This window comes from Drosophila nasuta, chromosome 3 (genome assembly GCF_023558535.2).
Source record: "Drosophila nasuta strain 15112-1781.00 chromosome 3, ASM2355853v1, whole genome shotgun sequence".
NCBI classification, from domain to species: domain Eukaryota; kingdom Metazoa; phylum Arthropoda; class Insecta; order Diptera; family Drosophilidae; genus Drosophila; species Drosophila nasuta.
The window spans coordinates 12,956,093-12,983,948 of record NC_083457.1 but is presented as its reverse complement, the minus strand read 5'-3'; the positions used below and the strand labels follow the sequence as shown (position 1 = coordinate 12,983,948).

At 38.3% G+C, this 27,856-nt stretch overlaps 1 protein-coding gene across 1 annotated transcript; it reads right to left on the bottom strand.

Annotated features, from left to right (window-relative positions):
- Positions 1 to 145: 145 nt before the first annotated feature.
- Positions 146 to 27,856, bottom strand: LOC132791563 (uncharacterized). Its single transcript, XM_060800527.1, is given in 16 exon segments — positions 146 to 726; positions 1,591 to 1,679; positions 1,681 to 1,908; positions 1,966 to 2,054; positions 2,120 to 2,214; positions 2,402 to 2,713; positions 3,404 to 3,480; positions 3,553 to 3,702; positions 6,999 to 7,094; positions 8,955 to 9,092; positions 9,154 to 9,290; positions 9,498 to 9,661; positions 9,727 to 9,965; positions 10,256 to 10,421; positions 13,203 to 15,197; positions 23,507 to 27,856. Coding segments are annotated over 16 exon segments (4,182 nt in total). The 5' UTR covers positions 23,578 to 27,856; the 3' UTR covers positions 146 to 590.

Genomic DNA, 27,856 nt, shown 5'->3' with positions numbered 1-27,856 from the left:
GTATGTCTGTTAGTCTGTGTGTGTGTGTGTATGTTGCAACTGCGTGTATGTGTGTAAGTTTTTCCTATGGCTGTGTGATATCTGTGTGACTGCTTTAACTGGCTGCTGAATTTTTTGTTTATCGTATAAGTTATTTATGTACTCATCTTTTTTTTTTTTGGTTTTTAATTTTTTTTTTTTCGATTCTTATATTAAAGTTCATCACAGTTAGCGGAGCTGAAATTATGAATAATTATTGAGGACATTGTTGTGTAATACGTTTTCTATCTCTTCATTTTTTTTTTCGTTTTGTTTTTGTTTGTTTGTTGTTGTCATTTTCTACTAAATCGCAATTGCATATATACTTGTATGTAGACTACCGTAAATTGATTCATCTTTTAGGGTTTTCTTCATTTTACTAATTATTATATACGCAAGTGTGTGTGTGTTGTGTATGTGTTTGTATCTGTGTCTGCGTTGCTTTTATGTGTGTGTGTGTGTATGTATTACTATTTTCTGTTTTGTTCTTTTGGGTTGCAAACCGCTACTCAGATGGTTGCTCGATGCGTGATGTTGGCTGTTCCAGGGCCCTTGATGATGATGCCTCAGTGTCATGGAGTATTGCCCTCGAATAGAGCGCGAAACTCGCCGCTTCTGGGTCTGGGCAGACCCTCGCGTATCGTTTGCACCGGCTCAGCAATGCTCGACTCTGACCCATGCAGTAAATTCTCCTTGAGATCCATGTCACTGCGGAGCAAGAGAATAGATTAATAAGCTTCGATTAAAGCTATACTTTCCCTTGTACATATAGCCCTAGGTAATAAAGCTTTAGTTTAGGAAGAATATTTCAATAAGCAATTTAAGAAATTTCTTACGTTTTTTAAGCTTTCAGATAACGTTTATACGGGACAATAATGGCATATAATGTTAAGCAAAGTTAGGAACAGCACTCTTAAAGTTTAATTTAAATAACTTAACCTTCCCCCTTGAAATATTATACACATTTTCAGAATAAAGCTTAAGTCTTGGAATACTGATCTCAAGAAATAATATATAACAACTACTATGACATATTATACCATACTTAGTAATCGCAATCATATGTAAAATTAGAACTATTAAATCATTACTTGCAACTATACAAAGTTTTATTAAGTTATTTTAACAACAGCAATTATGATTTACACATAAACCTTCAACCATCATGCGGTGGAAATTCTTAAATAAATAAAGTTATACGTGAAAATGCGGACACTTCTAATAGAAGGACTCTTCCTTTAAGGGAATATTTTTTTATGCGATAATCTTTTTCTTACAACAGCTGCGAAATTGAAAATAAAAAAATGTTTCCGCTAAAAAAATCCATTAAAAAAAAACAATTTAACATAACATCCCAATTTAACTTTTATTACATAAGGGAATAACTAAATTATACATATATAAATAAAAAAAAAACGTTTTTTTTTGTAATACTTAATACAAAAAGTTATAATATTAGTTATATGAAAAAATAGAAATACAAATTGGTGCTATTTTTGTGAGTACACCCCCGTTGGCCGGACAAAAACTCATTAGTGTAAATAATTGCTAATATAAACTAATATAACTTACTCATCTTTGCAGTCATCGGCTTCGGCGGCCAATGCATTGACCACCGCCGTAATTGTGTTTGATTCTGGATTGCTTAGTTGCTCATCTTTTTTGTTGCATTATATTTGGATTTTTGCCGATCTTATTGAGTCGCTCGGCAGCCACAGTTTCCATGGTCTTGCGCATCAGCGGATACTGGTCCAGAACGCAATTGAAATGATCCACGCTCAATGAGAATAGATTGCAATAGGTTTCGGCTCGCACGCTGGCCACACGACGCGCATTGGTCAGCAAACAGATCTCACCGAAGTAAGATCCATCCGATAGTGAGGTGGCAACCTGATAAATGCACATTATATAATCAACTTATTATCTTATTTAGTCTTCAAAACTTACCTCGCCGTTGGCCATAACAATGTCCACAACGCCCTCCTGTATGAAGTACATCTTAGTACCGATCGTGCCCTCCTTTATGATAATATCACCTTCAACCGAGTTTTTGAGGTTAGTTTTACGATTGTCAACGTTATGGTTGCAAAAGTTATATTACCTGGTTGGAAAACTTCGTATTTCAGTTTGGTAACTACGTCGGAAACGAAATTCGAATCGGCATTAGCAAAAAAAGGCACTGACGCCACGAGGGACCTGTGAGCAAAGCAAACGCATTTATAGATTAATGAGTGAACGGAAATGTGGTGGGATTAAAATTAGATTGTGTGATTAAGTATTGTTGTGCGATTGTTGGTTAAACACTCAGCCTGATGATGTATGTCTACAGATGCAGTAGCTAATGCTGATTTGCAGTTAATGCCGCTACATTTAGATCGCCCACCTGCAATTGTAGTTGATGACATCCTCGCGCAATTTCTCGCTCAACTCGCCAAGTATCAACTCTTCATCGAAGAATTTACCCTGGTACCGATGTTCGAAATATTCCGTAATGCGTTGCCGCATATCGCGCGGCAACTTGCGATACGCCATATACTCCTCCACCTGTTTGACCTTCTCGCGATACTGCCGCCTGCTGGAGTCCAAGCTCTGTATTAGATTGGTCGCATGACCAAGGAACAATGCATAACATGTGGCGCCCGATATCATCGATAGCATCGTCAGCCACATGTCCGTTAGTGACTGTGGTGGAAATCTACAAAAATTAAAAAATATTCAAAAATTTAAAAATGTGTAGAAAGTCTCAAGCAGATCATATCATATTAGTTATTTAAATACATCATGAAAAGCTTACTTTTATAGTTGACACTCCTGAAGTTTTAAATTTAAATTAAGCGTAGTACTTTTTTCTTTTTTTTTGAAGAATCATTATGTGCCGAATACTTCTCTATCTAGCTTATAAGATTATCATTATCATTTTGCTGTTTAAAGGAAACAACATACGGACGTTCTTTCTTCTCCCATGTAAATATTCCGTATAAAATAAAACACGAATAAAATCTAAGGTTGAGTGTGCTCTATTATAAGACCCCCGCAATCCGATTTTAATAGACGCAAAAGAGTGCAATATTATTCTTAGAATATACCCAATTAATACACCAAAAAGACTAAAGTATAGGAACGTGACAAAAATCAAACTTGATGAGCAACAATAACAAGTGATGTCGAAAATTAAATTTATAGAAAATTATAGTTCTATCTCTTATAGTCTCCGCAATCTAGGCGTTTATACGGACAGTCAGACAGACGAACTTTACTATATCGTCTCGGCTGTTGATGCTGCTTAAAAATATATATCTTTTACATACATATATATCTGTTACATACATTTCTAGTAAGTTATTATACCCTTCTACTCTATGTATAAACATTGTTCTTTATTTACCTGCCATAACCTATGCACAGCATATGCGACATGGCCTTGAATAATGCCCATGAATACTGCTCCAGCCAATACGATTCCTGAAAAAAAAAAACAAAAATAATAATATTATTATTATCAGATATTCCTGTGGCTAAACTATGAAAACTTGCCTGTAACTCGTTGATGGATACCCAGGAATTTGATGGAAAACCCTGTAACATTGGCACTAAGAACTGCAGACAACCGCTCCAGTGTCCGATCAAGAGCATCATACAAATCAAATTGAAGATCCTCATGAATACCGAGGCCATATTGAGGAACTGCAACCAGAGTTATCAATAAAGAGTGCACATCAACGCAAGCCCAGCACCGCACTGTCTTTACATGTATGCGTGTGTGTGTGTGTGTGTGTGTGTAAGTGTGTTTGTGTGTGTTGTACTTATTTGGTGTATTTGTATGTTTCGGAGTATTAGGTGTATAACAATTTGTGAGTTTCACATTTAAAATACGACAAACCAAAATATATATTATTATTAATTATTATATATTGAGAAACCCAAAATCGAATTCCGTTCAATTTGAATTTTTTCTTTTTTGGTTTTCCGGCTGCCGTTGAACGCGTCATACAAAAATACGTACAAATAATTTGCGCCAAAATTTTCCATAAAAGAAGCAACCAAAAAAACCAAAAAAATTGTAACCAAACCACAGCCAAAAAAAAAAAGAAAGAATCAAATAAAATAAAAACAAAATTTATAATGATAAACAATTGCGATGTGCTAAGCAACAACAGCTGGCAGTTTATACTTTCAACAGTGATGCCAATAAGTATGCAAACGCCTTAATTAGTTTGTTAGTTTTTCTTTTTTTTTAAGAGGTATCAGCATAAGCTATCAGTTTGTTGCCCCGACACACACTCAAAAAGGCTGGCTCTAAAAATGCAGAGAGAAAATCGCTATCAATCAATATAGAATTCGATAGTTTACGAAATACCAAAAAAAAAAGAATACAACAAAAAAAAGGATAAGATATATTTATATTATATTATAGTAATTTGTATGTGAGTCTAGTGTTAGGCAATACAACAGTGTAGTACAACCTGAGAGCAATCAATCAAACCAGTTTCTACATTGTTTTTTTGTTTTTTGTTTTGTTTGTTGGTTTTTTATTGTGCAAATCAGCTGCTATTATGGTACAAGTGCTCATCTTAACTTTTGCTCAATTCCAAAATAAGTAATACTGTAGATACTTAGCATGGTATATGGAAGTAAGTATGATAAATATATATAATTATGCTCACTAAGCCGTTCAAACGTTCAAATTATTCAAGTATTCCAAAGTATTATACAACGAAAAGCATTTTTGTTTTTGGTTTTTGTTTTTTGTTTTCAATTCTCAGTTGTTAGTTCTACATTTTTTCTGTACAGAATATTAAGGAACAAACCAACAAAACGTAACGAAATTAAACAAAAAAGATAAACCATAACGGAGTGAGAGACAGACAGAGAGAGAGAGAGAGTAAAATTGCATTCAAGTTTCAGTTGTTTCTTTGGTTGTGAGTTGTGTGTGTTTGTGTGTGTTCAGGTGAACTACAAGATATGGGAAGTTGCCTGGACTTTGAAGACACAGCTCACCAATGCATTGGTGCATGGATTCTTGGCCTTTTACATTTTACACAGACTTACGAAACGAAGAAGATTGGCACGCGAATCTCAGCTGGAAATCTTTGTACAACAGAAGAACCAAAGAGAGAAGAGAACCAAAGAAGAACCCATAACCATGTAAACAAAATCAAGTATACGTAACGCAAGGAGAGAATAAACCAAACACAAAAAAAGTAAAGTAATTGGCAACAGTAGCAGAGTTAAATTAGTTAGCTTTACAGTTGTACTAAATACAGTAGAGAAGAGTAGCGTAGAGAGTAGAGTAGAGAATAGAGTAGTAGAGAGTAGCGTAGTAGCGGAGAGAGTAGGAGGCAATAAAGCGCGCAGCACAAAATGGCGCCAAAAACAAAAGCAAAAGCATTGATTACGATATCAATCAAAAGTGTATTGTAGTTGTTGTTGTTCTTGTTCTGCTTGTTGTTGTTTGTTTGTTGTTGTTGTTGTTGTGACAGTAGCAAGTATTACAGATAGCAAGTATTATTATTACTGTACTGTGTGAGCGAGTTTTGCATTTGCCCAAATAAGTATGCTATACAAAACGTTCAATTGTGTTTCAGTACTTTTCAATTAGCAACATTTGCAGCTTGCTGCTACGCTTACCATTACATTTGTTTGCTCTTGTAATGGCAGTTATTGATATTACTGTTGTTGTTGTGTTCTGTGAGTGGGGTGCAGCATTTTGGCCAACAAGCTTACGCAAAAGCAACGTTCAAACAATTCGCAGTCGCAGCAGCAACCTTTGGCATTTTGTACATGAGAGCGAGCGACTGAGGTCGAGTACGAGTTGTTTTTGTTGTTGTTTTGTAGATGGGTTGTTGCTGCGATATTGTATGTATTTATATATATATATGTAGGTAATTGTCTGTATGCATATATACAATTCATCAATCGACTACAAATATATGGGGCGCTATTTTACGAGTTCTATTTTACTGGCAGACCATATCATTGATGTGTTTTTGTTATATTGTTTTCTTTTTTTTTTGTAGTTAATGTTTTGTAATCGTATTGCCAAGTGGTAAAGCAAAAAGCATTGAACAAACTATGTATATAGTATAAGAACTGTTATTTTTGTATTTATGCCGTTTTCTCATTATTATATTTTACATGTGTTGTTTGTTAGTCATTCGCATTCGGACTCGGATTCGGATTCGCGTTTTGATTTGACTTGGAAATCTTCACCTAAGCGTCTCAATGCAATTCACAGACAGATGTCAATTGGGGGTATCTTGTTTGTTTGTTTTGTTTTATTTACAAATGGTTGATAATAAAAAGAGAGAGAGAGCAAAAGGACTAAAGCTAGTTGTACTAAAACTAATCGTTGGCTAAGAAGAAAATCGAATCTAGACATGCTCATGCATGAAGCCTACGTCTATAGGTATATAGTCTATAAGCTTCGCCTTCAAAAGGAATCGGACACAGATCGGACATGGACTATCCATCTATAACCCACACCTAGTGAAGTGCATGAAAACCAGCTTCGATTCCAACCGAAGTGCAGATACATATATGATTTTTATTGTTTTTTTTTTCGTTTTAACTTTTTTTTTTATTGATGCTTCAAATCAAGAACATATGTATGTAGTATGTCAATCAATCAATCAATCAATCAATATGTATATAAAAAGGCAGTCTTAGAAAATTTACAGAATGTACGAACGAACATTAAAATCAAGCAAACATGATCAACGAACAATCGAACAATCGAACGAACCAACGAACGAACGAAATATGCACTAAAACTCAATTTTGGTTTAATCATATCTCAAATGTGAGTTATGTTCCAACCAATAATACATAATTATAATGTCAATCAATCAAGGCTTTTTGTTTTTGTTTATCAAAAAATTGAATTTGTTTTTTGGTTTTTAAATAGTGTTGAATTTTTTTTTTGTTTTGTTTATAGTTCTTAAAAATTTTAAAGATGTTTTGGTTTTGTATTTGGTTGTTACCTTGAGAATTAGGTTGCTTTTTGTCAAGCCATCTTTGTCTTTTCTGTGCATTCTCCCTCTGCGATCAGCACTTTTTTTCTGTAGATTCTGCAGAATCTAAAAACCATATATATACACAGGTATTTTAGGCCCTCATCATTTCTAAGATTTGTTTGTTTGTTAATTTTAAAATAGTTTGTTGTTTTTTGTTGATTTGTTTTGTTTCTTAGTCTGATTTTTGATAAGCAAATTGTTGTTGATTTTTTTTTTTGTATTATTTTTTGTATGCGTGGCGAAAATGTCATCATTATAGATATTTGGTTTTGTTTCAAAAATAAATACATATGTATGTATACAATCATAAAACAATAAACAGAGTCCAAGTTGAAGTTTCTGTTGTACGTTATTTACTTATATTTTTTGTTTTGTTTTTTAATAATTTTGTTGGGTGACGTTGCGCAAGAAAGTGTTTTGTTGTTATTGTAGTAGTTAGTTTGGTTGTGGAGAAAAAGCATTTGTCAACATTTGAAGATGTTTGAAATGTTTCTCAGTTGTGGTACTTCGACTTAGGAAAAAAAGACTCCAAAGATTTTTTTGTACATAGTGCAATGAAGATTTGGCTTTTTTTTGTTGTTGGAGTGCATCAAAAGACAGCAAGAAAATCAAGATCGACCAAAATGATAAAAGAAGACATGAAATTCCAAAAGATATACAATATTTATATTTGAAAATCAAATGGGAAAAAGAAACGGAAAAGAATCGACCAAACATATACATATATGAAAGAAAGCAACTGAAGAAGATCACTTACTCCCCTCGCCCTCGCCCTGCCGCGATCGAGCGAAGGTTCAAGCGTAGCGGGCGCGAGACATGGTGAATAATAAAAATGTTTACGAGCATTGAGCATTGAGTATTGACGATCGAGTATTGAAACGAATCGCGAGCGAGTTGAGCGGCTGAGAAGAGGCGCTGTGTGTGAGGTGTTTGTTGTTATTATTGTTTTTTGATCTTGTTTTTCTTTTCTTTTTGTTATTTTTGTGGCCAGCTTGAGGAGTTTGGACGTGGACATGGACTGTGGACTAGGGCTTGGAGGCGCAACGCAATGCAACGCAACACAAGTTGACGAAAAAAAACAAATAGAACATATTTATATTTATTTCTTTTGTGGTTGGCGGAAAAAGTACAAATTACTTGATGGAAAATTTACAAAAAAACAAACTGGGCTTGGTTGGGCTTTTATTGTACAGCACGGCAGGAAGAATTGGTCGCATTTATATTGGTACATTCAGTACATATATATATATATATATATTTAAAAAAAGGTAGAATATATATATAATGATGAAACAAACATAAATCAAAACACAACGTAAAGTGAAATCAAAGAGACACACACATAGTACGAGTATACTAAGGTTCTGTATAACAACTGAAATTTTTATAGTTTGAACATTTTGCGCGCCATATAAAACTAGTTAATCAAATGTAGAGTTTGTTGTTTTTTTGTTTGTTCTGGTTCTGTTTTTGTTATCTTTCGAGAAGAGTGAGCACTTTGGACTACATAGATAGACAACTCTCTGACCACTGTCCAACTGACTGTCTGTACTAAGCCTAAACCCAGACCTAGGCTCTTTTCGACTCTTTCGAACATTTTTTCGGTGTGGAATGTATTGCAGCAATGAGATTCATACGTCGATCTTAAAGGTTACAACATATTGTGGCAAAATCAAAACTGATTTGAGAATAATCAACGTAACCGATCAAAAACTAAACTGAACAATGGACGAAATTGTAAATTGAAAGTCAATATCAAATATTAAGTATACGTATATAAACATTATCAAATATGACAAAAGAAAGAAATTCAAAACAAATATATGTATATAAAAGTACATAATAATAATATGTACACATACGTAGTTATACTATGCAAAGAAAAATGTAAAGTGTTTTGCCAAAATTGAACCGTGTACTTACATAGACCTCCTCCCATTGCGATACGTAGCGCACGAGGCGAGACAGACGCAGCAGGCGAACTAAGGAAAGTAATTTAGCTAGACGCAGGATGCGCAAAGCGCGTCCGGCATGCAAGATTTGGAAAGAATCAGAGAAATCCTGCAATTTCATAATCTTAATCAAAATGTTGCGTACTGTTTCTTAAATACAAATAACTTACTTGATTGAAAATTAAAAATATATAATCTAATGGTATCGACGAAATCAAATCGAGAAAAAACCAGGTTCTTAAATAGTGTTTAGCTATAAGCTTTGGATCCAATATTACTTGTTCAGCGTTGTCTTGTTGCATAATTCCTGTAATTGCACAAGCAAACACATATAAGAAATTCCACAAACATACACACAAAATGTGTGCGCGATTATTATTGGAAAATTAGCACACTTGAATTTCATTATTTTGCGAATTGCGAACTGCAAATTGCAAATTGTTATTAAATATAATATATGTAAGATAAGATCGATTAAATGGATGTAGTTATAAGACTGTTGACTGTACGTTACCTGTTCTAAAATTGACTACAATATCTATTAAAAAAATAGTATCACTTAGGCAGTTGAAGGCAATCCATCGTGTGCTCAGATCATCGTTGAAGAATGATATTGCGACTGGCAGGATAATAAGATTTGCTACTAATAATAAAAGCATGCAAAGGTCCCAGTAAAACCTGTTTCAAGAAAATTACAAAAATTTGTATCTTATAAGTAGTTCATATACGATATTTTTGCTTACCTGAATGAACTGCACGGGTGTATGACCCAATGTCCGGAAGTTTTCTGACGTATGCGCTCTTTGACCAAAGCCTTGCGGCTGCCAAATAATTTCATGGCCAGACGATTGTCCGTCGGCTGGAACCATGATTGCAATTGACTTTTTAGGAAATTCGCCGAGACTTTTTCCGAGACTATCGGTATGTTGGGCATTGGCTCCTCTTTCGGAGTGCCGTACAACGACACATCATCAAAGTGTACCTGCGCCATCCGTATGTGCGAGTGGGAGGAAAGGAAAAATCCCAAAAGTAATGTTAGTGGTATTCAAAGCTGATTCAAAGCTGCCTCTCAATTATTAAGTCAACAACAAGTGTAATGTGTGTGCTCTATTTATACGACCGAGTGAGTGAGTGAGTGAGTGAGTGATAATTGCACTCGTGAATAATCTTGTTTAAGTGTGATGATGATGTCTCAGCTCAGTTTTGAAGGGATCAATTAAGTGTGAATGAAGTCCCTGGCTCTACAAGTACTAATAAAACCTTTGCTCTTGCCATTTCGGTTCCTTGGTCGCATATTAGCAGTGCCTCATCATCGAAAGCGGTGACCAGCGAGTCGGTGCAGGTGTTTTCAAATGAAATTCGCAAGTCGTTCTCATTCACATTCAATACGGAGCAATACGAGCAGCGTACTGATTCCTCGCTATCGCCGTTTAGCAAACTGCAATAATAATAACACAATAATAACTGTTAAAACACAATGTTTACACTGAAACCAATAAATATAAGTACTATATACAATATAGAGTTGCAACAAATTCCAATGTATTATAAAGTAGTCGCAGTGAAAGTATGTTTATGCTTTATGTCGGGGCTTTTTGTTGTTTAATTGATGCACACGCACTTGATCCGAGCTATGTTTATAGATCCAGATCTCACCTTGCATTCGGTGATTGTCAAGGTCTCTCTCGCCCCGGCGTCGTCGACACTATCAATGTCTCTCGACTCTGACTCTGTCTCTTTTTCTCAGTTTCTGGCTTTTTGCGGAAATGTTGCCCTATTGACACACGAAATCGCGTGAAGTGTGTTTGTGTTCTGATGGAATGCCTATTGTTTGGTTGTATTCTTTCTTTATGTTGTATTATTATTTATGTACACACTTTTTTTTGTTTGTTATTTTTGTTAATCTGCTCACGGTTTCACTGCACTACACTAAGTTCTCTATTCACTTCTCTTCGTCTCTGTTCAGTTCTGTGTTGGTTCACACTCAATTGAGTGTAGTTTTTTAAATGGGAAAGCTTCGTTTTAATTAAGCCTGATGAAGCTGATTTAATTTAATCTTCACTCGCATTAGACTAATGAATTTATTAAACAATTTTAGTACTTTTTTTTCCGCGCTATAATTAATTTCTTTGTAAATAAGGGAAATGCACTATAGAATTTGCTGCGCGGGCAAAAACCACAAATGAGAAGCACAAAACATTTTTTCAATATTATCACGATCGGTTTCTGGTCAATATATATACGCGACTATAAAGCACACACAGCATACATGTGATTTATGTATGCACATTATTGCTGAACTTGACAGTTTGTAGTATCAATATCAATATCAGTTTCAGTTTTGATTGCGCTTTTAATTGTGGTTTGCGTTAATTTTTGTCGCCAGCTTGTAATTGAAAACGTGTTCAAGCAGCTGTTTGCCAGCAATTTGACGACCGAAGCCTGATGCTTGTTCTTGTTATCGCTGCGTTCTGTTTTGTTGTGAAACGTGCGCGGCGCGCAAAAATAATATTACTTTTGAGTTGTGGGCACTCTACTCCATGAGCCGTCGTAGACCGAAACATATAGACCGTCGTTTATCTTCTCCAAGTTATTACAATCGCGCTAACCGAGCGCAACTAGCGGCGGCTATCGCAATGCGCAGCCAACGAACGCCGGCAAACACTCCGAATATCAAGCGCGAGAGTCCGAAACCAAAAACGATTCCGAAAAACGATTCGTGTGTGCGTCGTCGTGTGTGAGTCGTGCGTTCATACATATGTTTGCTTGTGTGTTACGCGGCTCGCGAGCGTCCTCCAGTTTGGTGTTTGTTTTGTTTGCTTGTTGATTGCTTTACAGTTATGTTCGCTTGTTTGTTACCTCGACTTTCAATTTGTGGCAATCGATAATAAACCCGGGGCGAGATCGCGATCACAATCGCGATTGACATCGAGATCGCACGAGATGCTGAAAAGGGAATTTGTGCGCGTAATTAAATAATTGATCACAACTCGACACTCAAAGACTCAAAGCTCTAGAGCTACACTTAAACACATTATTGTTGTTGATTTCTTTTTACATTGACAGCCGCTGTTGCTGCCGTATTTTTTTTGTGATTTTATTATTTCTTTGCACGTGTATGTGTGTGGTTTTTTTTTCGTAAGTTAATTTAGATTTTGCTTCAAAGTTGTCTGAAGCTGTGCTGCTGAGGCGACTTGATAACCTGTTCTGAGGCACTCTCGCTGCCTGTTGCACAATAAATAAATAAAAACAAATATTTTGTTGTGTGTAAGTTTGTATGTCAGTGTGTGTGTGTGCTGCGTTGCTTTTTTAATTGATTGTGCGATACAACGCGAAGCATCGGCCGCAAATTATACCCGGACTATAATTTGTTTGCTTGCTATTCTTAAAAACAAAACAAAAATTTACGCCAATAAAAGCACGAAAAGCTATCATCAACACCAAATTACCTCTAGATTTTATGTAAATGAATTGGCCTAACGGGTCTACCGGGTGGCGAGAGGCCAACAACAACGACAACGGCAACAGCTTCGCGAACCGAACAAATAAATAGTTGCAGAGCGAAAGAGAGCGAGCGAGAAAACGCAACAATCTAGTGCAATAAATTATAGATTCGTTTTAAACGAATTGCGCGCGAACTTAGTCACTGGGAAGCGAAAACTATTATGCTAATAAATAATGCCGGGAGTTTTCCGCATCAACAAACAATCAACACAATTCTGAATATCCAATTCAATATCAAATTCACGGTCACTGCACAACTATCGATACAGCTGTCGATACAGCAACGATAGATCCTGTGTGCGATACTCGCGGCAATCGATTGCACGTTGAAACGATCCTGCCAACCGTTTTTATATTTGAAACTGCGCAACGCGACGTCTTGAAGTTGACTGTTCGCGAGGTATTTCGGTAATTACGCGGCCATTCTTCCCAGAGTAATCCCAGACTCGATTCAGACTCCAAAGCAGACACTCAGACGATGCTGATGGCTTTATGCAAATGCCGCACACGATAAGCGAAGGTAGAAAAAAACCGAAACCGGTAGACGTGAACTTAACGACGACGACGACGACGACAACAACGTCGCGTCGACGCTTTGCATGCGTAATTCGCCAGCGAACTGGGCAAAAACTGGTAACTGGTTAATGCTAGTGATAAGAATTCTCAAGTATGTGTAGTTGAGGGTTTTTTCTGTTTGTTGTCAGGGTAAACTCACCGCTCGCTGAGCTTGCTCTTGTGCCGTCGTATGTGACGTCGATTGAAGCTATTGGTGCACGATGTGGACGTGGGCCGTGCTGGCTGATGATGTACACCAAAGTTGTGCAGTTGCAGCGATTTCAATGTTGCCGGCGCTGTCGATGCCTGTCCAGCGCTCAGCGCATGCACATGTGCGTGTGCGTGTCCCTGGCCGTGTCCTTGGCCCAACACTCCAGCGCTGGCTACTGTGATCGTTGACTCGCCAACCGCCTCATTGGCCGCCTCGGAGCCCTGCTGCGAACCGTTGCTGGACGAATGATGCGTGTAATCCGTGGGGGCGCTCAGCTGGCGATTAAACTCCGCCTTGCGGCGTGTGATGTCCGTGAGGCAGTATTTGTTTAGATGCCCGTTGCTGGAGACCGAACTCTTGGGTGACGAGGCCAGATGTTGCGTATACGCCGTGTGTGCCTGTCCCTGGCCCTGATGACTGTGGGCATGTAGCTTGTGGCATGAATTACTGCTCACGCTAAGCTTGTTGCCGGCGTTGTGCAGCAGATTGTTGCAGTTCTTGCCGCTGATCTTGGCCGCCAGCGAATGCGGCACCGGCGGACTTTTGCCCGTCGTTGGTATGGTGTTGCTACCACCGCTGCCGCGATACTCCTTGTCGTCGCTCTCGCTGCGCACGGACGCCCGATACGCCGGAAATGTCTTCGTCTTGCTCTTCAGCGAACCGTTGAGCAGCAGCTGTTGCTGTCGCGCCGCAACCGCCGATAGCGCCGGCAACTGTTGTTGTCGTGACGCCGCTGCTGCTGCTGCCGCCGAGGATGAGGAGGAAGTGGAGCAACCGGGTGCTGAGATTGATGCCGGCACTGGATTCGTTGTGCTGACCACTTGCGGTTGCAGTGAATGCTTCTTCTCAACGAGATACAGATTCAGATACTTATCACCCGGATGCAACGAGTTATCCGACACCGCGTTCGATTTCGAAATGATTTGTCCCTTCTTCTTGGCGGTGCGTGTTTTGAGCGATAGATTGCGCAGCTTCTTCGACTGCTCCTTGATCTTGTTGGTGCGCAGAAACGATGGACTATTCGCAATGCACTTGAATATGTACGTTTGATTCACCAGCTGCTGTTTATCGCTGCCCGTATCGTAGTCGCTGTTCAGATTGAGATTGAGATTGGTAAAATGCGGCTCCGATAGCTGTTGTTCACTGTAATGGCTCTTAAGCAGTCCACTCGCTGTCGCTGTGCCACCACCAAGATTACCACCACCAACTGCCGCTGCCGCTGCTGCTGTTGCTGTTGCAATGTCAGATGTGGCTGGGGCTGCACTCAAGCTGCGCGTGTATTCGTGACAGGCATCGTACAGAGCCGATTGGCCGCCAGTGCTGCTGACACTCTGTGTGCCACAGCTGACCGGACTGTGGCTGTAGCTGTGGCTGTGACTGTGATCGATGATACGCAGTCCGCTGCGACTGTCGCAGGAGTTTTGCTTTGAGATGCCGCTGGATAGCCGACTGTTGCTGCGTTGCCGTTGCGCGCGTGCCTCATCAAAGCCCAGCTGGCCCAAGCCAACGGCGCCCCTCAGCAGCGAGACACTGTCGCCGTCCCCTCCGATGCCACCGTAGACACCAAGAGCGTCGTCAGCGTCCGCGTCGTCGTCGTCGTTGTTGTCACGAGCTGTTTGCTCGCTGCGGCGACTTCGTGTGGCAAGTGCGACTCCAACGCTGCCGCTGCTGCAGCTATGCTGATCAGCCGCCGGACTGGGACTCGGGCTGTTGCGCACCGATGACGAATGCGACTGCGAGTGCGAGTGGATGGGAATCGACCCGGCTCCAGCTGTCGCGGAGTTGCTGCTGCTGCCCGCCTGTGCGTAGCTGAGGCTGACCAGAGACTGCCGCACCAGATGTTGATGTGAATGCGAGTGACGCTGCTGCTGATGTTGCTGCTGCTGCTGCTGCTGGTGATGCTGCTGCTGCTGATCGTCGGGGTACAAGTTGTCTCGGCTAGCGCTACAAGAGGCACAGACAAACAAGAATGAGAACCGGGTAAATGATACAGAATGAATGGCGACAGTCGCCGGCAAACACACAAATTTATCTATTTGAAATTGGCAAAAAAGAAAATAAAACAACAAACAATACAAATGTGCAGCGGGGGTGGGGGTGAGGGGGTTGGACAACGGGCGCAAGATCAAGGAGAGTGGGGCATAAAGTGGACAGAGAGAGAGAAAGAGAGATGCTACGCTAAAGTGAGCAGGAAACGGTGTGGAAAACACACGCCGCGAGACAAACAAATAAACAAAAGAACTCTGTTGTTAATTATAAATATTGATTGTGCAATTGTGTGAGTTTCTGAGCTTCCAAACAAAACTGAAGGAATAGAATTGAATAGAGAAGAGAAGAGAGTGAGAGTGAGGAGGGAGAAGTGGAAGTGGGAGGCTTGGGAGGTGGTGTGACATGGAGGCTTGAGCTTGAACTGAATGGCTCAATGTGAGTTCATCATAAGTGCTGGGTACATATGATACAATTTATACACAAGTAAATATTTATAGCAATATATATACAATGGGCCAGGCCAGACCAGCCGACATGCTCATCTGCTTTTGATCGCGCGAAAAATTGAACTAAATTAATGTATAGAAACACGCATGGCACTCAGATAGAGATAGAGATACAAACAAATTCAACTAGAGATAGATATAGAGATATATATGTGTATGTATGTATATACAGCTGCTGCGGATACACGCTCACAGCCAAGCCAAGTATCCAAGTGTGTACAAAAACATTGCAAGCAAATCCCGCCGCACATTGTGCAAATACCAAAGATATATAACCGTAACCTTAGACCTCTTTTTCCCCCAAACTCGAACTGAACGGAAGTTGCTCTAAATCAAATTTTCCTAAAAGCAAAACAGATAAGATAAGCACCGCAATACAGCAATCTGTGTTCCCCACTCATTTGTTTGACATGCCCCCGCAAATTGCCCTTGACCATCGCCTCGAGTTCATAAATTATACCACACCATTGTACACTATAGCAGAGCTGATCTTGTAATTTAGATAGAGCTAATAGAATAATAACTTGTAGTGCCAAATATGTATATCTATGATCTTCACAAAGGCCTAGGCTAACACTTAAACTAATATAGTTCTTAAATTCTGCTTAAAGTAACAAAGGCAGCTCAACAAATTATGATTGGGTTAAAGATATAATTTATTGTCGGTTTTAATCAAATTCTAGACAGATTAAAGGAATTGAAATTATCTGTCTATTTTCATTTCTATTTCTGTAGTAATATGTTAATTGAAGTAATTAAATTGTCAATCCAATAAATCATGATATATTTTTTTATAGATATTGACTAAAATTAATATTATTGAATTAATTTGCTGTCGAATACAAAAGTTTCCAGCTTTATCTTATAAAATGAAAAGTAGATTACGCATAAAAAGCTCGCCTAGTTTAAAATATTCAAAAAATCTGATTGGTATTATAAAAAAATATAGATGCCACTTAGTAAGTAACTCCACTTTTTAAAATCCATATTTTTAATTCAATCTCTAACTAAAATCCCCCACAGTTGTTTATAAACAAAGGTCGTATCCATAATTCCCACCAACTATTATTTCAAATCTCATATAATTAAATGCGTTATTTAAACTCGCAATTTTCTAATCTGAAAAATGCAAGAGCGTTTTACGATACAGTTTCCTCTCTCGAAATACCCTCGACTATGGCCTGCAAAATCCTTGTTTATTGTTATGCAAATGGGGAGCTGGGTCAAACTGTGTATGTGTGTGTGTGTGCGTGTGTAAGGTCGAATAGTCGAATGGTTGGTTACAGGTAGAAGAAGCTTATAGAAATTTGCATATTTTATCGTTATGCACTGTTACATTTTCAAGGGCAAAAAGTGGGCCATGCAAATGGGTTGCAGCCCACTGTGCGCACTGCTCAGTGAGGAGGTTATGGTGGGTATTGTTAAAAAGAATGTTGATGAAAATGTATGTACGCATGTCGCGATGTATGTATGATGAATACTCGGTAGTTCGAACAAAAGAAAGAACAATTCAAATGCTTCGCTAATAAGTAAGTAAGTATGTGTCATGTCAGTGTGCGTGATACCGAGTATCTATCATATCATATCATACAATAGTTATAGCTGTGTGTGCACTCAAATTGTGGCAGTTATTCAAGAGAAGGAGAGTGAGAGCACAATGCTGTTTTTTTGGTTTTTGTTCAGAGTCAGTTGGTTGGTGCTATCGATGATGGGTTCTGCTTCAGTCGCAATCTCAACTCGTTTGGCACGCAAACGAGACAACGGACAAATTTCTCTATTTATTTTGTTTTATATTTTTTTTTCTTTCTTTCTTCTTTTTGTTAGGCAAAGTGTCAACAAATGCAAATATTTTATTAGCTTCAACTGTATGTGTGTGTGTGCGCGCAATTTGAGTGCAAAAATCGAACCGTTGAGCAAACTAAAATCAATTTCACTCAATTAAGTGCTCACGCCATGCATTCGCACACACAAAACGGAGAGTACACACAGCAAATGCAATTATCTGAATTTGGATTCGAATCGAATTTGAATACGAGTTCGAGTTTGAGTTTCCAGCTGGCAAATATTTGCGCACGTAATGTGCATTAGCAAAATGACTGTGCATTTGGATTTGGGCGCACGAAAGCCCTTCAAAGATACAGATACAGATACAGATACAGATACAGATACAGCTGTAGATACAGATACAGATACATTTACAGATATGCCTGCATTAATCCGATTTCAAGTTCAACTTGAAATGAAAGCGACAGCAACGCTTCGCACTACACACAAAACTTAAGCTACATCATCAACTTCAGGTTTAGTTTTCGGGGTTTGAGTTTTGGGTTCAGGGTTTGCTTTTTCTTATTTTACATTTCGATCTTTTATTGTCAATTTTATTATGTATTTTTCATTTGGACTTCGGCATACTCGAATTACGTATGTCAAGTGTTGCGGACACAAAATGTCGTTAGGCTTTTTTTCTTTTTTTTTCATTTGAGGGGCAACCTGAAGCCGCATCCGGATCAAGAGCATTGCCAAGTGGCTGGTCTGCTGGTGTGTCCACCTTAGGCCAGATAATTTTATTGAGTGTGGGACCTGCTCCAATGTCAACTTTGGCGCATTGGAGACACTTCTCGAGTGGCTGAGACCCTTCATATTGAGAGCACGTGCTTGCATCCTCGGGGCAATCGGATTTGTCTTTTGATGGCGATGCTGATGTTGATGCCAGATGCCTGATGCCTTATGCTGCTGTTGGTGTTGGTGTTGGAGATTGTGCTTTGTGGTCAGGGACTGCCTTGGGAAGTAGAGACAGGGGAGGGGAGGGAGACTTGGAGGGTAGTCAGTCAGGTCTCGGACTTGCTTACAGTCTCTCGGTCGGTCGGTCGGACTCTTGCGTCACAGTGAGGCCCCCCTTTTAAATACAATACGACTCAATTATTAATTCAAAAGCCAATTGAAGGCATTAAGCGTAAATTCGAGAAGCGTAATTGCGCCCGGTCGCTGCTGCTGCTGCTGCTGTTTCTGCTGTTGCATTCCATTTCGTTTATCGAAATTATATCAATTTTACAGTAGCAACTGCAGCCCACGAGGCGATGGGAATATATGCCATATAATGGAGATATTGTATGTACATGTTCTCGCACAAGCGAGGGAAGTTTGAGCCGTAGTCAAAAGGCATCAGATGCGTGATTGACAATCTGGCATATTTTGTATTCTAAATATACCATATTTGAAATGTAATAGTAAATCGATGTACCAAATATAGACTTTGGTATAATTTAGTATTCATTTAATATATTAATTTGTTTTATTTTAAGAATAGTAACCCAAACTTCAGCTTTTATTGCAAATAGGTAACGGGTATCTAATAGTCGAGTACACTCGTCTGTAGCTTTTCTACTTGTTGCTAGTGCAAATAATACTTATTATACTTTTAGTCGTACATTTAAAAAAAAACAGAAGAATAGGAGCTAAACCGTGTTTTTAGAAAGGAATCTACTTTGCATTCTAGCTATATTTTTTTCTATTTCAAATCCTAGAAATATTTATATACCCATAGAAAAATCGTTGAAATAGATCAATTAGCAAAATGACATCATTGAAACATTTAGACATTTCTTACAAAGACACTTCACTTTTAAGGCAAATTAAAAAGCAGTCTATTTATTATCTATAAACAGAGAAATGTCCATATATAGTCAACTAAAATTAAATATGGTGTATTATTGTCTTTCTAATATTATTATCTTTCTAATAACTTTCTAAGTAAACCAATCTATATCCCAATACACGCATTTCAAATGGCAAATAAAAAAGTTTTTTATTAAGAAAGTTCGACTTTTCCACACTCTTTTCTTTGCACCACAACCCCGCAAACTGTTGTGCCCACCCTCGCGCTGTCGTCAGGCTGTCGAATTGCCCAGTTTCGGGCATGAGTTTTGTGCAAAGAAACCACAAAGCAATTGGCCTGCTCTAATTTTAGCAAAAATATTCATAAGTCTATTATTAATTATGCATGTCTTGAACTTTGCCACACATTTGGCAGTTGGCAGCGTCACAAGTTGTGCAACATTCCGGTCGAGTATATTTTTAAACAATTGCGCAAATTGATTTGTTAATTGCAATACAATGAAATGAAAGCATTTCGCAGAAATTAAATGCATATATATCAGAAATGCAAATATGAAATCGTATTGGAAATGGCAATGACAATGCGAATGCGATTCCGATTGCAATTGCAAATGGAACAAACAAATTAATGAACAAATCAAAGTTAAATAATTTGCTAAACATGCCACTCAATTTTCATGTTTTAGTTGTTCAAATGTTTACAGTGCTCCAATCACAGTCATCGCTGTCATCGTCTCTAATTGCAAGTCGATTCGATGCGATGCGATGCGATACGAACGCAATTTTGATATTGTATAATTGATAATTCAATTAGCTACGTTCTGGAGAAACGACGTACAGCTAGATACATATTTATATTTCCAATTGAGACAGACACCTAATTCCGTATTCTTCGCACTCGGATAGTTTAGTTAGTCATTTAGTTATTTAACTAAAACCGGTTTTGTGGCACACAAAGGATCAATCAGTCGTCTAGCTAAATTGAAATGAGCCATTGTCAAGTGTCTACTGCGATAATTAATTGGAATTTTTCGGTTATTCTGCCTGAAGGTCAGCAGCTACTACAATAGGTACTATAATGGCATCGTCTATAAAAAGAACCATCAGTTATTTCTGACACAACTGGACATTAATTGCGAGAACTTTCGCAACGCACAACAACAACAACCACAAAATTATTGCGTGTGTGTGTGTGCGAGAGAGTTTTTATATATTTTGCAAATTGAGCTGGAAATACAATAAAATCAACCGACATGCCAATTCAAAATTAATGTCATTGATCTTAAAATTAAATTACTGTGAAATATAGAAATCTAAAATATGACCAGACGCCACACAAAAACACATACTATATGTTATGGCAAAGTGGTTACTGACTGAATCTGGCGGGGGTAGCGGGTGGCAGCAAAGCAAGCTTCAAAAACACGAGCAATTATTTGATTAAAGCAATGAATTATTGTATTTAAATATTACGAGGTTCATTGGCATTCGCATTTGGGACAAAAAAGGGACAAATTATGAATGCAAATCATAATGATAATATATAGTACATTGAGAAGAGCTAGAGTAGAGGGGGAGAAAGGGGGAGATAGCAGAGTGCGTCATACAACTATTAAAAAAATGTATTAGGTATATCATTTTAACAAGAAATGTTGTTTGCATTGTGTTTACTATTGAAAGTAGCTTGCAAATGGGGGAAAAAATAGGAAGAGAGCAAATAGCATTAAAAGTGTTATGGGGACGTTCTGTAGCAAGTACATAAGAGTAATAAGTATTAAGTATAAGTATAAGTAGTAGTAGTAGAGTAGTATTAATAGTAGAATTAGTAGTAAGTACTTTTAGTTTAAGTAGTAGTAGTTAATTTGTATTTTTGATTAATAGTTGAAAGGTAGAGAGGCAGAGAATGGCTATTTGAAATTTGAAATTTGTCAGTACCTTAACTGATGATGTCAGTAGTAGGCAAAATTAGCTTCCACAGCGAAATACTTATACTTGAAACTCAATCGAATGTTTTTACGCTGATTCTTTTTTGGTTTTTGATTTCGATTTCGATTTCGATTACGATTTCACTTTGTTTCTTTTGATTTTGTTTTTGTTTATATTTTGTTGGTAGCAAAACTTGTTTTGCTTGCGCTTCTGTTTTGGTTGTTTTTTTATAATTATTTTTATTTGGTTTTTGATTGTTTTTTAAGTTTTGTTCATTTCAACTTTTGTACTTTTAAGCAAGTTTTCTGTAAAAACAACAACAACAATGACAAACATAAATTCAAATGTACAGCTTTTTTGTTTTGGTGGTTTTTTTACCTTGAAACGAACCGAAACGGAACACAAACGTAACGAAATGAGATTGGTAATGAAACGAAATGGAATTAAACTAAAACGTAAAACTAAGTTGATAAGCCGGATTCCAGTTTCCATCATTCCTGACGAGTTGCCAATTTCCGCTCTAACACAATGCTGAATCCGGCTGGCCAACACACACACACACATACATATATAGTAGTACTCTATGTACATGTGTATGCTAAGAAGTGTTATTGTGTATGTGTGTGACTGTGTGGGTGTGATGCTGCTGTCAACACAGCATAGAAAAATGTGTAACTAGTTCAATTGGAAACATCGAGATTTCCACACACAAAAAGACCAACAAAATGGGTTTATCTATTGCTCTTTCCTTCTGACTGTCTGCGTTATAGGGTGTATGTGTATGTGTGTGTGTGTGTGTCTTTGTATGTGGGGAACTATGTGCAGGCAACAGCAACAACAATAACAACACACACATACACACACACACACACAAACTATACAGATGCAAATGCAAATATGTATGCATGTTGTAGTATGTACATAGAAAGCCGAAATTCGGTCAGTGGTTTAATCATTGAAGTAAAAGCGAATGTTTCCGCTGCTGCATTTTGATGCTGCTGTCGTTGGACATGTACATTGGGATATGCAACACAAATACACGAAATACAAACATACTCACACACACACACATTCACATACGCATACAGATACGAACACATGTAGGACAAGTAATTGAATGGCGCCTGTGTGTATGCAACGCTTTCTGCACACTACGTACAAGTGCACTCAACGTACTTTGACACTATTTTCTCGAACGCTTGCTCATTGTTGTTGGCGATGTCGTTGTCGTTGTAGTTGTCGTGTGTTCGTGTTTGCCATTGTTGTTGCTATTGCTATTGTTGCTATACTCGCCATTGTTGGCCGTTTGGCTTTTAATCTAGTTTCGTAATTGCATTGACTAAGTGACGGATGACTGCCCCCGAGTCGAGTCCAGCTAGGCTCAGTCTCCTTTCTACAGCTGTCGCCGCAATGGACGACATACTTGTGCTGTGTGGTGGGGAGGGGGCATTGCATGGATTTGTATTGGATTCGATGGACGGAAATCAATTGCAATTGTGCTCTCAAGCCAAAGGAAATAAGCATAATGGAGCAAATAAGAACTTGAACATTCAAACGTAAGTGTCTAAATATCTGCTGCCCACGATGTTGTCCCCGCTCACTCAACACACACACACACGCACACACATACATATTGGCAACAACACAAGAACAACAACAGTAACATCAACATCAACAACAACATCAACAATCAATACCAACAGTTGAACTAAACAAGAAACAAACAAACAAACAAACGAACAAACAAACTCAGCAAACAAACGAAAAGAATGGCAAAATGTTCAAAACGTAAAGGAAAACGTAGACGAAAACGAAATACGAAAACGGAAACAGAAACGGAAATACATTCATGTAAATATTTTAAAATGTACACGTACACATGCACATGTAAGCGTGTCGATGTGTGCGTGTGCGCTGGGGCACAAGGTGTTTGCAGGATGTTTCAAGTCCACTAAATTATTTACGGTCACACTTTGTAAATATTTAATGAAATGTTGGGATTTCTTGTCCCATATTATCTGCATACACATTGAAACATCCATACACTCACACATACATATGTACATGCTTACATGTTGTATACTGTATACGAGATACGTAACGTAAGGTAATATAACGTAACACTCATACGTTAAATGAACAACAATTTGGTAATACAAGTAGTATGGATAGTAATATATTATTATGGTTTCAAGACAATTCAAAATAATTGCATACCGTTGGTCGTTGGTAAATGTTCCAAATGCTCCAGGACCGCTGACTCGGCGCTGTGTGTGTTTAACGTGCATTTTCTTTTAGCTACATACACAAACACACACACACACACCCCCACACCACACTCTCTTCGTCGCCCCTCCTCTTAGCAGGTCCGCCACATGGAAACGGCGAAATTGGTTACCGTTTATCGTTTATCGTCGCTCCGCCAAAACGAGAAATATAAAAACTTTCGCCTTCCTCCGTGCTTCTCCCACACGTTCGCTCACATGCAGGCGCACTCTCGCACACACACGCTCACGCTTGCAGAGCGAGAGAGAGAGAGAGGAATACACTCTCAGCTGCTGCTGCTGTTGTCGCGGCTGACGTTGAATTTGTATTACGTTTAAGTTGTCGTTGTTGTTTTTTTTCTTTCTTGTTGTTGTTGCTGTTTTTGTTGTTATTGGCATAGAGCAAACGTCGCAACGCCTGGCGCAATTCTGGGACTTATCATCGTATGCTGCTGCTGCTGCATATGGTAATCGACAGCGTCTGTGATTGTATATGTGTGTGTGTGTGCTTGCTTGTTTGTTAGTTTGCTTGTTGGGTGTATGTGTATATCTGTCACTTTCTGTCTTGCTCGCACCAACTTTCCCTTCTTACTCGCACTTTCTCACTCACTGTTTCAGTCGTTGAGTGTTATAGGTGCAAGTTCCGTTTCGATTTTTGGCATTAACTAATACAAGAACAAGTACACGACGACGACATATACGGACACATAAACAAAATAATTGCTTTTCGTTGTTGTTGCTTCGCTAGGCTTCGCTATCGCACTATAGCTATCTCACTCACATCGCCCGCATGCTGAGCACTTTTTTCCTTCTTTTTGGAACGTTTTAAGTGGGGAAGGAGGGCTGGGAGTTTTCTGCTCCTTCGTTTTGTTACTGATTTTTGTTTTTCGTATTGTTGCTATGCTTGTTTTTATTATTTAACAGTTTTACTGTTTTATCGCTCACTTATTTAGCACTACTTTTTTTCCACTGAGATAGTGAATGTGTGTGTGAGTGAGTGACTGTGTGCGTTTTGTTGGTGGGTTATAGTTATAGAGAGGTGTTGAGTAACGTAGAGTAGGTTGGTTGGTTGGTTGCTTGACTGACGGTCTAAAAGGTAGTCTCTAAAATAGTTAACAGCACTAGTTGTATTGCTTATGATTTGGTTGGGTTTGGTTTTGGTTTTAAGGTTATGTTTAACGCGTATGTTGACTACTGAGTTAATATATTAATACCATATGTTGCTATTATGTTCTGTCGGCGTTTGTTAGGATATATGTATAATGTGGTTTACTTTTTACTTTTATGTTTTTCGTGTTCTTTTGTACTTTGGATTATAGACGTTTTATCATCTAGGGGGCTGTCAGTAGCGTTATTATTAATTGTTTGTTAGGTGGAGTTTTTATTTATTATTATTGTTTGTTGGTGGCGATGATAGGCGGGGCAGGCGAACTGAACTGAAGGATGGTGGGCAGGGCAGGGAGCACACAGAGAGTTTTTCGGTTACGTTAGTTTTCAGTTATGTCACGATCGTTTAATTATATGTTTCGAATATCACAAGAAACAGCTATAATCGAGTTATCTTTCGCTTTTTTCGCTTTCCGTTTGCATCACTTAAATATAGTATGAACTTATTATGTATTATCCAGGCGAACGCAAAAAAGTATGCTATGATTTCGTTTCGACAAGTAGTTTATTCACTCCTTCCTTCTCCTGGTCGCTCTTGTAGTCAATTTAATGCTTGGTCTCGTGGTCGTGAAAGTTTAATGAACGCAACGAATTTTGCGGTCTTGTGGAAAGTTGTGAGTCAAGTTAAGGCGTTATGGTGTTACCATTACTTATACATTTATATATGTAGTTGCTATTGCTGTTGCTGTAGCTGTAGCTTAGTTGTCGTGGTCCTGGGGACGGGCCTTAGTTTGAATCCGGGAGCTGGGATGCCGGGGCGTGGCCCTAAGCCGTAAGCCGTATGCCGTGTAACGTAAGAAACCCAACGCAGGTAAAATTTGCTTATATATTTCTATATATATATATATATGTGTGTATATATCTCTCTAACTGTAGCCTAGAAAGTAGCACAAGCAACACGCGAGCAAATTTGGAGGCGTGAGCTTTTTTGCTTGCCGGCAACAAGAGGCAGCTGAAGCGGCAGAGGCGACTGCGTTGTCCTTCTCCTTGTTCTGCACGTTTTTACTTTAGCTTTAATTAGTGCATTAGTTGCTTCTTCTTTGCTTTCGTTTTCGTTTTAGTTTTATCTTTGCGTTATGTTCTAATTTAGGCCTAGGTCGAGTTTTGGAGTTGAAGTTGAAGTTCGTTGCGGCTTTATAAAAATAAATCCATATATAGTATATATATATGTATATATATTTAGTTATATTCTAAGCAATTTGTATATAGATATACATATATGTATATGTATATATGTGTATAGAGAGAGGCAACTACTTGGTAGTTTTGTTAGTCGTTAAGTGCGTGGTTGATTATATATGTATATTCAATTTGATTCGCTACATGAAGAAGACGCTTGTCCTACAAACTACGAGGTTTCCTTTAGCTCTAGCTCTAGTTATATCAGTTAATGCATCCAGTGTTGAACAATTCGCGTAACGGCAACTACATCATATAAATAGCATCGATATATATATAATCGCATATAAGTATGTATGTTTTTGGTTTAGATTTACTGGTATATAACTTCTCTATATAATTGTATTGTATTATTTGTATATAGTTTTTTTTTTTTGTTATTTCTTGGTTTGTTTATAGCACTTTTTTCTTTGTATATAATAGGTATTTTAAATAATTATAGCGAGGGTGTTTTTTCTGTTTTTTTGTTGTATATTTTTAAAAGTAATTCGTTCTTGCTAAATTTTGTTCAGTAATTTTATCGTTAGTTGATGCTGCTGCTTCTTCTATTTTCGCTCACTTTGCGCGTGTCTCAATGTCTGTGAGTGTGGTGTGTGTGTTTGTGCATTTGTATGAGTGTGTGTGTTTTATAATTTGCTCAATTTCTTTGTTGCAGGTACATTGGTTGTGGTTTGCTTTTTGGTTTTTTGTTGTTTTGACTTTTTGGTTTTGCTATTTTTGGGAGTTTCGTTTAGCTCGCTTTTAGGCGTTTCCGGGGCGTTGATTAAATAATGCTGAACTTGACGTTGGTTTCGCTTTTGCAATAGTTTGCTTTTCTGTTTCAGTTGTTATTGTGACGTTTTCCTTTTCTTTCTTATATATTCCTTCGTTTTTTTTTTTTAGTTTTTGAGTCCTTCTATTTGATTATGTAATTATGCTTGGTCTCTTATTGAATATTGAACTGCGTTACATGCCATTTTTTTTTTGCTTCCTTCCTTTCAGCTGCTGCTGCTGTTTGTGGTAGTTTCGTCAATTGTGCGAAAGGACGTACGTAAGTAGTTCGTCATCAATATTTAGCACACTCACACAAACACACATACAGAGATAGGGAGCCACGTATGTGCATACATAATTTATGGGCGCCACACTGACACACACTCACACACGCAGAGAGAAACGCAGCGACTGCCCCACTGTGCCTGCAAGTGTATGTGTTTAAGCGTGCGCGTGTCTTAATGTGTGTGTGTGCATGTGTGTGGGTTAATCTAGTGAATGGAACATCAAACGTTTGACAAGTTTTTAACAAATTCTTTACGCAACACAATTGACACACACACACACACTGTCACACTCGCAAATTCGCACACACGATGGCCGCAAAAAAAGACGTTAAGAAAAACGGAACAGAAGAAAGTGCACGTTAAATCAATGCTTCTTTTGACCTCTATTACATTTTCGTTCGCCTTCGCTTGCGCCTTCGCCCTCGCTTCGCTTCGCTTTTGTCGTCTCCTGCTACCTGAAACTTTTTTTTCTCTCTCTCGCTTTCCTTTCTTTTCAATGTCCCGTGTTACGGCACAAGTTGGCAGCGTGTTTCCCTTTTCGCTTACGTTTTTTTTTTCTTTCCCGTTTAACGTTTCGTTTTCTTGGGGAAAGTATTTAATGCGTTAATCGGATTGTTCAGTAATTTATCGCGATGTGTTTTTAATATTATCACAAATGCGGATTTATTGAACTTAATGCATTTTGGGCGTTATGCAGTATTTATGCCAGAATAATAATTTGTTGGTCACAGCAGCACTCACTTATATTATTATATATATTATACTATGTACTTTCTATTGAAATCTCTTTACATAACGATTCCTGGTACTGTGTGACTGACTGACTGTGACTCGCTGCTGTGCTGTGCTGCGCTGTGCTGAGCTGTTCTATGCTGAGCTGAGCGGAGAACACGACACGAACGAACTCAGCGCGACAA